Source organism: Grus americana, chromosome 5, assembly GCF_028858705.1.
Source record: "Grus americana isolate bGruAme1 chromosome 5, bGruAme1.mat, whole genome shotgun sequence".
Taxonomy (NCBI): Eukaryota; Metazoa; Chordata; class Aves; order Gruiformes; family Gruidae; genus Grus; species Grus americana.
Window position 1 is genome coordinate 11,165,610 of NC_072856.1, and position 12,347 is coordinate 11,177,956.

Genomic DNA, 12,347 nt, shown 5'->3' on the forward strand with positions numbered 1-12,347 from the left:
TGGTGGCTGAACACTTGGCAGGAGATGACAGAAAGACAGAATACAGTTTTAGTATGGACAGACACCCGGGTCTGAAACACAGAAGTCATCAGTGTAGGAAAGACATCTGGACATGTATTTGCAGATGAAGTAACTAGGATAAGGTGTGTAGGGAAAGATGAGCAACATAACATAGAAGTAGTTGTGCAGGGTGAGACTGAAGGTCCTGCTAGTCTGTCTCCAGCAGTGGATGTCTAAAGGAACGCTGTAGGCACTGGGCAGTCCAGTGATTCCTCCCCTTGACACTCGCCCAGCCTCCAAGTGTTTTTTCAGTTCAGGAGCTTCCTAAATTGGAAGTGGTTTCTAAGCATTTGATTACTCCTCAGTGGATTTCTCTTCAATGAGCTTGCCCAGTCTCATCAAGCCTGTGGACTTTTATCACCCACCTCAATCTTTGGCTCCACAAGCCAACAGCCCATTGAGGAAGAAAACACCAGCATAACATAAAAGTAGCCATACTTGCACAGAACAAGTTTGTCTGGCCTCAAACGGGATAGAAAAGCCCTACTGCAAAGAGCTAAAAGGAGAATGAGAAAGAGCCTCATTAAATTGGTTCCTGCAAAGTGCTGGGAGTGTTTTTTTTCTTTAAAGAAAAGATTTTTTTTCCTGAGATCCATGGTGAATTTCAAGAGAGATAAAAAATAACATGTGATGTAGGCTAAAGCTCATCATCAGTTCATGACTGAAGTTTGCCAAGCCTGAGCCTGAGACGAGTGCCAACGTGAGACAGAAATGCCATTTTAGACAGCCAGGCAGGACTTGGCTTTTTACCAGTTTGATTTACTCAAATATGAGTGTTTGAAAAAGTTCAGGGAGCTGCAATGTTGAAAAAGACAGATTATCGGACGAATGGCTAAATCAAAGCTGCATTTTTTTTTCTTCTGAACAGACTTTACAATGCCTATGTTCAATAATAATAATTTAATAATTCCTCTTTTAGCTTGCACAGCAGAGGAATGCAACACATATTCAACCAACATGTTTTTCCAAAATATTTAAAATATAGTATTATTCAAACCTGACAAGAACTTTTCCCATTTTAATAGGAACACAACATACTAATTATTGCATTACGTCTAGTTAAGCGCAAGTCAGCTTGGCTTGGTTGATGGATGATGACGAGGTATAGAGTCAGAAAAAGCCTCCCGTTTGAGACCACAGCGTGAGAAGCGTGAACACCAGCAACTCTCCGTGGCTTCAGCGCAGTCCTTAGCATCCTCTGCCTCAATGGCGATGCCTGGTTTTGCGAGCTGTTAGATAAAAGATGCTCCAAGAATCCAACCCAAAATTTCAGGAACGAGAGCAGGAGTTATTCTATCGATTTGAATGAGTTTCAGATCAAGTCTCATTTCTACTGTATACCTTTCTCACAGTATGCAGTACTTCTGAAGCAGAAAGGATGCAAAAAGGATCCAGCAGCTCACTGGGAACATTTTGGTGACTTCACATTTTACATGCAGATTGTTACTTTAGTACTGTAGCACAGCAGCAATTCGGGGGTTACAGTTTGGGTTGCAATTTAAGAAAGATAAGAAACAAATGGGTATGCCAATGAAATTCAGTAAGTTTTTGAGTTATTTAACTGTGACTTTCTGCAGTGGGCTAGTGGAAAGATAGATCGTGGAGAAAGACAGGTGGGTGCAGCTCTCATACATCATATTTTATACCTGAAACTGTGCTGTACTTAAGTCTTTGTGAGCCTATGCTCAGATTACTCAGGTTGCTCTTTGTCTGACATCCATATTTCTTAGACTCATCTGCAATTTCAATAGTAACCTTGTTCTTGCAAGCAAAAATGAAAATTGATGCCTTTTAATCACTGCCCAAACAGACCCACAAGTAGGTCAATAAGGTGCTATCTCCTCTCACATAAAAGAACAAGGGGATATTAATGATACCACAAAGGTCCCAAAAATATGTCTACAGTTCGGTCACCTATGACAGCAGACAGAGCTGAAGAGACACCTGCTGAGAAAGCAGATGCACAGAGCAAAGCTTCTTACTATTGCCACTGTATTGCCTTAGTCTCTGAGCTCCTCATGGAAAGGGTAGCAAACGTACTCTACGCTGCGCCGGAGTTTTCAGCGCTCGGCCTTCTACTTGCCCGCTGTACTCCCCCTTCCGCAACACGCTCAATGTCACAGCAGCAGCCGTTCTGCACAGCATCCCACTCTGCCCCACCGCTCCTTCCACCTCGGTGAGTACATTTTTCTGGCCCAAACACATTGGAACAGCAGCGAGCAGCAGAGCAAACAGTCCAGCGAGCTGCTCTCTGCTTGCAAATCCACTCTGCTCCTTTAAACTGAAGAAACTCCTAAACCTTAACCAAAAAATATATTTATTAAGTCTTCCTATGTAGAAAGTAACTACAAATTAAACATAACATACAACAGATATGTGTTTGCATGATCGCACATAGATCTTTTAATTGTTAAGTGCTATTAATATAATAGTAATAATAATGATTAATAATAATAAAAAAATAATTCCATTCAAGTCCTCACCTGTGGAAGGATAACACAGCCTGTCTTCTGGAGAACAGTCCTTCATGAAAGGCAGAGATGACACAAAGGAATTCCCTTCTCTGTCACGAACTTTACTTCTCAGTCTATCGAAGAGCGACCCAAGACTACCCTTCTGGGCAGAGTCATCTAGATTGCCCTTGGAGGTGTTCTTGGGCTCTGGAGATGAAAGAAGGAGGTACTTTTCATTGTGGATATGCATGTCATCCACGGGAGTCCCTAGAGGAGTCTCTTTAAAGGTAAACTTTTCTAGGAGTCCTGGGACATCCTCCATCCTAGTGCAAGATGATTTCTGAGGTATACTGGTCGTCTTGGAAGGCCTGGTGTGAGGACTGTAGACTGGGAAGGATACCTCCTCGCTGTAATGCCTTAGAGATCTCTCTTCAGAGCCTACAGAATAATTAGGCGGATTTGAGAAAGGGCTCCCATTTCCTAAATATTCTCCTGCCCACTCCCCTGCTTTAAGCTCCTGTGGCTGAGCATTATTTGCTCTGTTACTGTTCCTTTGGCTTAGGGAACAGCCAGGAGTACTGGGGAAGCTGAAGAAAGCTTGTTCTGAAGAGGCTTTGACTTTGCTGTCCGAGTCCTGCTTTAGTCCTTCTGGAGATGAGGTTAGAGGCTCCAAAATGGACCTTTTGATGGCATTGGCTATGAGCCTCAGTGGTGATTTCGGTCGGCCAGCTGCGTGCTCCCTGGCAACTGCATCTGGACGCCTCAGAGCATCTTTCGTGTCAACTGGCAAAGCTGATGGAGCATCATCTGCAAATAAGTGAGGCATGGGACAAACAGATAGTTTGAACACATCTTTTCTCCAGTCAGCATCCTCCTCTGAAGCCCACAGTGCTCCTTTGTTTCGATACCCTGGACTGGTTCCACCTAAGTTCGTCCTGTTTGAATCGTACGACAAGGGTCGCTGTTGAGTACAAAGCACCAGCCTCTTTTTTGCCTCCTTTAATCCTTGCTCAAGCTTTTCTCCCGGGTGCCTTGTATTTATGCCATCTTTCTCTTTCAAATCCAGAGATGACAGCACTTTTGTATTCCTATTAAAATCTTCTGGTTCAGACGTATATTTCTGGGTTTTTTCTTTCCGGCTCTGGGCTGCGTATGTCCCAATGTTACTATCTATATCTTCAGGCTCAGAAGAATCAGCAGCCAGTGTCCCATTCGCAGGAGGGGTCCCTGAAGAACCTCTTGTGCTGCTCTGAAGAGGACAATGGGGCACATAGAGACAGATGTCTTCAGGCATCTCTCTGTCTTTTTCTTTTCTTTGAAATACTGGGCTGTAGGGCTTGAAATGTCCTCTTGTAACTTCTGGTGGTTTCTTGTAAGAAGCCAACTGTGAAGTGCATGAAAAAAAGATATTTTAGGGGTAGAAAAATACAGTTCAGTGTATCTTTCATTTCATATAATATTTTAATAAATTTTAATCTTAACACAATACTAATAAACATAATATCTAATTTATATATACACACATACATATGTAAATGATAATACAATAAGAAGAAAAACTTTTTTCGCTAAAGGGCTAATATTTCTCTAGGAGTGGAGATCTAATACTATTGGAAATTTTAATAGTCTAAAAATAATGTTATTCATGCTAAGAATCTCTCATATCTTTATGAATCACCTTTAATATTTTCCTTAGAAAGAAACAGTCCTATCTACAGGAAAATAAACAAAAGTAGATCTGCTGTGTTCTCCCATGTGCATTCCAGTTGCATCACCTTAGAGTTTCCAGCAAGCACGAGAGACCATCCTCCATCCTCTCCAGCTGCTTTTATATAATTGCATGCTTACATAGTGCACATAGGAATGAGGTGACCCAGAAAAGATTGTCAAATGTAAAATGGTAGTTCTAAACAACTTAATTAATTCTCCTAATTAATTAATAATCTCTTATGATTATTTTTGCTTTGGTGAAGACTTAAATTCATTAGTCTAGCCACCAAAATCTTCTGCTGGAGATAGTAACACGGATAAATGCCTTATTATCTAGCCAGCAGACCAAAACTAGAGGGTTTTTTCCTTCTGAAAAAGGAAGGCATTTTATCCTCAGTGCTATGTGATAACGGATGGTGAGAAGATTTAATTCCTGCTTCCACTTACGTGCCAGATTCCCAAATTCACACGGGTGAAGCCATTAATCTGACTTCTCATTTCCCAGAAGCATCAGAAGTAAGGCAATAATGATTACTCTCTGTTTCACAGTAGTATTTGATGACTAAAATTAATATTGGCCAGGATCTCAGATAGAAAAACACGAGAAACACCAATAAACAAACAAACACCCTCTTAATCCTCTCTCTTTAGAGTAAAGAAAATGCCACTAAGAGCTGCTTTTAAAGTGGGAGCTGCCTGGAGTCACCTCTCCTTGCAGGCAGCATGGCCAGGCAGCATTGTGCAGCTCTGCTCCTCTGGGACGTTCCCTTCCTGGCCCTATTGTCCTGGACCGGATTTCAACTACCACCGTGGACGTGGAAGACTTGATTTTTTTTTCTAACACAGACCCTGAGGTCAAGCAATTTTAATCATGTTTAACCCAAGGGTGAGGACAACGGGCTAGGACACGGAGGACATGGGCTGGTCCCCGCTCCGAGTCCAGGGGACACGCTGCCCTTTGCTTGGGACGGTCGGTCATGACTCCTGCTGCAGCACCACACTTACAGCAGGCCCACCCTTCCTCAGACTAAAAAAAAAAAAAAAAAGAAAAAAAGGCAGAAAATACTATGGAAATCCTAGGTCCTGAAGGAAGCTGAAGATGCTCCTGAGCTGTGGGAAGTGTGGAGCCAAGGGCCTGCTGCAAATAAAGAAAAGAAGTCTTCTGCCCACCAGATGCAAGGTGTAAACATTAGACATGGGCACACCTACGTCTAAGGGCTGTAACGGCCTGAAATCCCCCAGCCTCCTACGCCAGGTTTCCTATGGCTGGCACCATGCGAGCCCTTACCTCCGCTCCTGGATTCGCTCTCCAAGGCTGGTGCTGGCACTTGCCTTTCGCCCAGTGATGCACAGCGACCGAGCGGCATTTAAACCACTCAGATGTGATACCCTCTCACCCCACCGCTGCTGGCACACGGCATTGCCCAACATGCCGCACAATTCTGTCCAGCCCTACAAGCACACGAGCAGACCAACAGCCAGCTCGGGAGCACTGGGGGACAGAGGTTTGGGGGATTTCCTCCACTTTGGGCAGAAACTGTGGCACAAAGGAAATCCCAGTGGCAGCTGAGCCCCGTGCTCCGAGGGACGGGCAGGGTAGTGGTGCCTCCATCTTGACTGATGCAACAGATTAGTGCCTAACTCTGAGTGCGATCAAGGTCTGAGTCCCATAGCAAGTGTGACTTAGCCACATGATTTGGGAATGGTTAAACCAGTCAGAGCATCAAAGTCTCTTCTGTACATATAGCACAAGCATAACTCCAACTTTAGCTGGTTATGGTGAGGACCAAAACTATTGGAAAGAGCAGAGGATGCTCAGACAGCCTGCCAAGAGCAGACATGCCCCAAGAGTAGTTACACTCTGTTTGCTCTGCACAATTCTCCTTTGTACCTGTGTTTGGGAGTGATCCTCTCCAGGACTGCTTTGACAGCTGGCTGAGCTGTCCTTCCAGTGTAGCCCGGGTTTCTTGCTGGACAGTAGAGGGAAACCTGTTAAATACACAAGTTTTACCATCACATTTGTATTGGTTTTGTCTTAAAGGGTACAATTAAAGAACAAGAGTAGAAAGTTAAACAGTTATCTGGATACAGTTGTACCTGAAGAGCTGACCTACAGTAATGAAGTTTATGGCCTCACTCACGTGTGTGTGCACACTGTGCCAAACACATGTTCACATTTTCAGTGGTGGACCTGAACTGCTTCCACTTTTTGGCTGGATGTAGTGACGCAGCTTTTGAGTTCCAGGAAACTTTCTGGAAAACTATCCCTGTTTAGAGGGCTTTCAGGCCTTAAAAGCAGAAGCAGTCAAAACAACCAGCAACTTTTGAAGCTTTGGGTAGTTCTGAGAAATGGAGAAAATGGATGACTTCTGAGAGGGTTGTCCATCAGAGTGGGAAAGAAATGAGAAATGCAACTGCCTGCAGGCGGGAAGGACAGAAGTTATCCTGCGGTCTCCCACGCCAGGCCAGCGGGCAGCAAGCGGGGGGGCTCTCCTAGGATCAGGCAAGGTAGATAACTGCTAATGGCCTTGAACCAAAACCAGCACAGACAGACTTAGACCTGCTGGAAGAAAAAGTAGGGAGGTAACTTGCACCTGAAGGGAGCCAGGAGAGCCCTCTAATTTTGCGTCTGTGGGAATTTTACGTAATAAATAATCTTTGGACAGAACAGAAGTATCCCTGAGCCAAGATATTACTGTGTCAAGCTATAACATGACAAGTATATTTATAGCTGAATTATTAACTCCCAAACCCAATTACTAGTTCCGAAACCCACGAAGGTTCCCAACGCAAAACTTGGTTCTTCTACATGGGGATTAAAAGCTGCGTAAGGACAAAAGTAACACACCAGAGAGAGAAGACAGTTCCTGCACATGGACTTCAGAAAAGGCAAGCCAGGGACAAAGGCCAACTTTCCTTTCCCTCAGTGTCTCACATATTCGTTCCCAATCTTGACGCAATTTGTACGTTTGGTCAAGAACAGAGGGAAACAATGCACTGGAGTTCATTAAGGAACAAGGGGCTGACCTTTATATTCTGCAGTGAACTGAGCCATGGGAAGACATGAAAATCCAGAATTAGGATAAAAAAAAAAATCCCACTATCACTTGGATAAGTGAGCCAGGGGGGTTTAGCCTGATCGACTAAAGCCCTTCGCCTCCTGACACAGGCAAATGCCATGGCTCAGCACACCAACAGGAAAGGCAACCGCTGCAGCAACAGCCATAACACCGACGAGGGTGTAAAACCCACAGCCCACAGGTCTGCAGGGTGATGGCACGTGCCCGTGGGGAGAACAACATCCCGCTACAGCTCTCGTGGGCGTGCATTAGCTTACAAGGACTGCACATGAGAACGTGGCTTTGCGCAAAGCCACAGCTTGCCGTCTTTCATGGAGATAACAGACTTACTCCCGCTGCTGAACCCATATTTGCAGCTTCATATTCAAAACAGGATTTATTTTTTTTTTTTTTTAAAAAAAACCCACCTCTCCTAGGGCACTATCATGAGCTGCTTGGCCTGAAATCTACTCGAATTGACCAAGACAAATTAAGAGCATGATATTCCCTGTGGCCGTGCGATGGGGATTAAAGATTTTGAAAGGTAATATCCTGCTCTGAGCCTTTCAGCCAATATAACCGTGACACTGACTTCCTTTCCTTGGCCGCATACCTCATGCTGTTTATGAAACATATGTGTTTTGGGAAATAAGTCTGAAAAAGAGGCAGATTTTTCTTTTGTGTGACTGATGATCATATGAATTCTTGTAACCAAATTTTAAGTGGATTAAATATAGAAACTAAGATTTACAATGTTCCTCCAGAGAGTAAAAAATGCCTTTATTCTGTTCCCAGTATATGCTGAATGTGCTTTACACCTCGTTTTAACAGCGTACTTGAGGGTCAGACAAATTCACCCAACGCATCATTTCCCTCTCAAAGGCTTTTAGCTCCCTCTAGAGCCCTTCGGAGGCACACGGAAGATTTTAATAAAATTATGGGAAAATTAATTGGCAAACGATTAAGTAATGCACTTGCTGAGAACAATCTGAAGATGAGTCGAAATTAAGAGTGACTCTTGGTCTTCTCTTTCCTCTCTCACAATCTGTCTTTTTTTCCCCCTCAAACCTGGAATAAGCATCATTTTTGTTTGATCCTTTAAAAATTGAGATCAGTTAAGGCAAGACTTTAAATCCAAGCCTTAGGTAAAGCGAACACCTGATTAAAAGCCAATCCTCAAACGCTGTACAGTGCTCAGAGACAGCCCCGAGACCGACACGGATGCCACAAGACTTTGAGGGCACCCTGCTCTGCCTCCCCATCCTGGGCAGGGGACAGCCGCCCCCTGGGTGGGACATCCCAAGCAGCTGCTCCAGAGGGGACTCGCAAGCGCGGTGAATCCCAGAGAATGCAGCCCCGTCACGGCCCGTCTGCCTGTCCGTCTGCCACAGCTGCCTCTCCGGGGCCAGCCCATCACAGAGGATGGTTTGCTGAAGTCGAGCTTGGTGGGAGCATCCTCTCAGGACTGTGAAATAGCCCCATGCATCCTCTACTGGGCTTTACTGGGTTATCCCAGATGCATGGCACCAGGGCCCTCCAAGGGACTGCAGGGTCGGTAGTGACAGCACTCACGTGTACCTGCAGGCATCTGACTCAGAGGTGAGCCCAGTGCCAGGAAGAAGAAATGCAGTTTTTCTCCTCTTTTGACATAAAAATTTCTTCCTACCTGCTAGGACAGCAGGTACTAGCAAATAATCTTGAAGCTTGTGCATTCAAACCAAGGAAGCCAAGGGGCCTCTGCTTGAACGCTGGTCCCATAACAGACACAGGGCTCCTGCTTGCTTCAGGAGCAGAGCCCTTAACTTCTCTGAAGGCAACTGGGACTCCAAGCAGCAGCAGAAATCCCTCCCCTCCGTTGCAGAGGGCAGCTGAGGGCAGAGTTAAAGAGTGGCTGTCACCACCATTCCCCAAAACCCGCTGTCTCCGTGCCCAGAAACTGTGGCGCTCGGTCACATGCACAAATCCCTTCTTTCCACTGCTGTACATTCATGTTTTATACTTAAGGCTGTCAACACCCCAGTCTAACAGATACGACTGCATTTCTAACCCAGTTTTGAGAGGGTCTGGGATGTTGGTAAGCTCACCCGGCTCCCAAACTCATACGATCAACCCCAGCAGGTACCTGCGAGTCCTTAGTGGGGACTGGGCAGACACTGTGTGCGCTTGCAGTGGGGCTGTGCCAAGGTGGGCGGGCAACCCTGCGAGGAGTAGCAGAGGTGTGACCGAGGATGGCTGGCTTGTTTTGGGACCACAGCCCAGGAGGAAGATTACCTAGACGCAGCCTTAGCTTTGAGGGGTGACCACAACGCATTTTGAAAGTGAATTAAGCACAAACCTGATCACTATTTAAATCATTGCATTCCTGTGCGATTCCCACGGGCAGGGACAATCAGCCCAAACCAAGTGAAGCTGCTAGAGGACAAGAACTACTCACACTTGTTTTCACCAGCTCGCCTCTTAGGCTGGCTATTAGTACTTTTTTCCTTTCTGTAACCCAGAAACATCACCTGTTCTTTCCAACAAAAAAGAGGTGATAGAGTGCCTGTAGGTGGGTGCAAATAGGCACCTCCAGGAGCATTTCTAATAAGTGATACTCAAAATGTTAGACCCATCATCGCACCTAATCAAAAGCAATCGGCACATGCAGGGCTAGAGACAGGGGTGCATTTTCTTAGCTGGAGAATTACAGCAGACATCACTTTGCTGGTGGGTGTAACAACGTAGGTAACAGTCACGCAAAATGGCAATTTGATCTTTTCAGGACAAGAAAATGGAAAATAAATATTTGTTGCATTTTAGATGTCTGTTTTCTTATCTGTTGACTCAAAACCACAAAACTTTTAAAGGAAAGAAGGAGAAACAGATATTCAGGAGACAAGAAAACAAAAGACAGTACAAACAGAAGAAACAATCGCTTCTCAGGCTTTACTCACTCGTTTGGAGTTTTCTTCTCCAACTCTGATACTTGTTTAATGCTGTCGAGTGAAAACTGTTGGCTCTCTGTAGTGCTGAACAGAAAAGGCACACGGTCAGCTAAGGTAGCAAAAACCAGAGAGCAAAAATAGAGGGGGGGGAATGCAAAAAAGAAATAAGCCAAGCGGGGGGGGGGGGGGGGTAGTTTTCCAAGCAGTCTCTCCCCGCGATGCCGGGAGGGGGCAGCGCGCACCCGCCGGCGGCCCCAGCCCCGGCCCGGGAAGGGCAGCGGGTGGGGGGGGCTCGAAGGCAAAGAGCTCATTCCTCCTTCTCGCTTATCCCCAAACCAACACCGGCCCCGTCCTCAAGTGAAGTCGGCACGAGGAGGAAGGCAGGCGGACAGACAGACAGGCGGGCGAGGGGACAGACTGACGGGGTAGGAACGTAGCGATGCTGTAACGCGGCTGGGTGAGGATGCAGAGCTAAGAGACAGGCTGCTCGTGAGCATCTACGTAACCCGGCTGGCGTGGTGGGGACGAAGGTGACATTAGCAGCCACGGGTGGGGACAGCATGAAATTGGGGAGGAAAAAGGATAAAAACGCCTTCAGCGACCGCACGGGGTCACACGCTGCTGGGCACCCGCTGGGGCTTGCTGCTGTGCTTTTTTTGCCCTAAACAAGGGCTTCATTATTCAAGAGTCAATTTAAATATTTGTATGAAATCCCCTCTTTTCCATTTGGATTAAAAATGCATATATAGATGTGGGGGTGGTGGGGGACAGGAAGAAGTGAATGCTGATGGCCTTTTATTTTCTGCAAAACTATTTCTTTGGCTGTTTTTAGTACATCTTTTAGTTCTGACCTTCTCTGGCTCCAGAAAAAAGTTTCCATTTGGAGGCAGACTGTTCCTAAACCTCTCCCCACCTCCCCGGTAGCTATATCCTTTTCTCCTTTTGCTTTCACTGGATACAAAAATTTTATAAGCAGCTACTGATAGAAATATCGCAGGCAACAGACTCCACTTTGAAACCTCTCCCTGCAACCCTGACTTCAGCCCTCAGGAGAGGCTGCTAGAGCACCCCCGGGTCAGGATGCTGCTTACCATCAGCAACTCTGGATGTTTTGGGGCTTTCCTCTGGTACCACAGGGCTCCTGGTGAGGGATGCCCACCTCTGGATGGGGCTCGGGCGGATGGGGGGCTCCAGCAGCGAGGTCCGTCCTTCGCTCACTTCAGAGTTTGACGAGTCGCCGTTAAAATCAGACTCCAGCTCAGAGCTACAGGGGAAAAAGGGCGAGATGGAAAGAAAATGGGCCATCTCAGAAGACACACAGCATGGAGGTATCCATTCCCTTTTGGTGTAACGAGCACCAGTACCTGCCCTGACAGCAGTGCAGGTCACAGAGAAATAGATGCTTTGCAGCCAGAGCAGGTGTCCTCATTTTGCTTTTTTTTTTTCATTGCCATTATTACAGGACTGTAATGTGCAGTAGGTGCTATGCAGCTGATACAACCCTATTGCCATCACATTTCTGCTGCCCAGATTCGCACCCACAACCGCTACATTCAGCGCCTGGAATCAAACCGCCATCAACAGAGACTTGGGGTGAAACACCACACTGCTCGGTTAGCAGGGACGGGCCCTTCTGCCCACAAAGCTGTACACCAAGATGAAGAAAGAGGAATAGCAGCATTAGTAGAAGCAAGGCACGAAGGTCAAAACTCTACACTTTTCACCCTTTTCCCCACAGATTTTTGGAAATAAGGGACGTGCTCTAGGGAACTCGCAGGAGGCTAAATGCAGAGCAGCCTGCTGCAACCAGGAGGTGGGCTTCACCCGTCTATTCAGTACTGTTATTCAATATAGTATATTCAATATCCCTCACCTCCCATCTGGGACCTGGAACCAGGTCCCCTCTCCAGGCAGCAGCGGCTGCCAAGTACCCGTCACTTGGCAAGCGGTGGGGGAGGCACAACCCCCTCCTGCAACGCAGATGCCTCTGTACTGGCAATGCCAGCAGAAGATAAAGCCAAGGAGGGTGAGGAAATGCCGAGGGGTGGGAGGGTCTCCTAGCCTTCAGCAGTTTGGGGGAACCCATGCTGGAAATCATGCAGCATCAGCCATTTCAACCTCAAGGTGACAGATGATGCCAT

General features: G+C 46.3%; 1 protein-coding gene across 2 annotated transcripts in view; it reads right to left on the minus strand.

Moving 5' to 3' along the window:
* Positions 1-12,347, minus strand: part of MICAL2 (microtubule associated monooxygenase, calponin and LIM domain containing 2) — a 178,020-nt gene that overhangs the window by 19,779 nt on the left and 145,894 nt on the right. For both annotated transcript variants that reach the window (XM_054827869.1, XM_054827870.1), the window contains 4 exons: positions 11,298-11,470; positions 10,216-10,290; positions 6,115-6,212; positions 2,544-3,897 (listed from right to left, as the gene is read on the minus strand). In XM_054827869.1, coding sequence (XP_054683844.1) covers positions 2,544-3,897; positions 6,115-6,212; positions 10,216-10,290; positions 11,298-11,470 — 1,700 coding nt within the window. The remainder of the gene's footprint in view (positions 1-2,543; positions 3,898-6,114; positions 6,213-10,215; positions 10,291-11,297; positions 11,471-12,347) is intronic.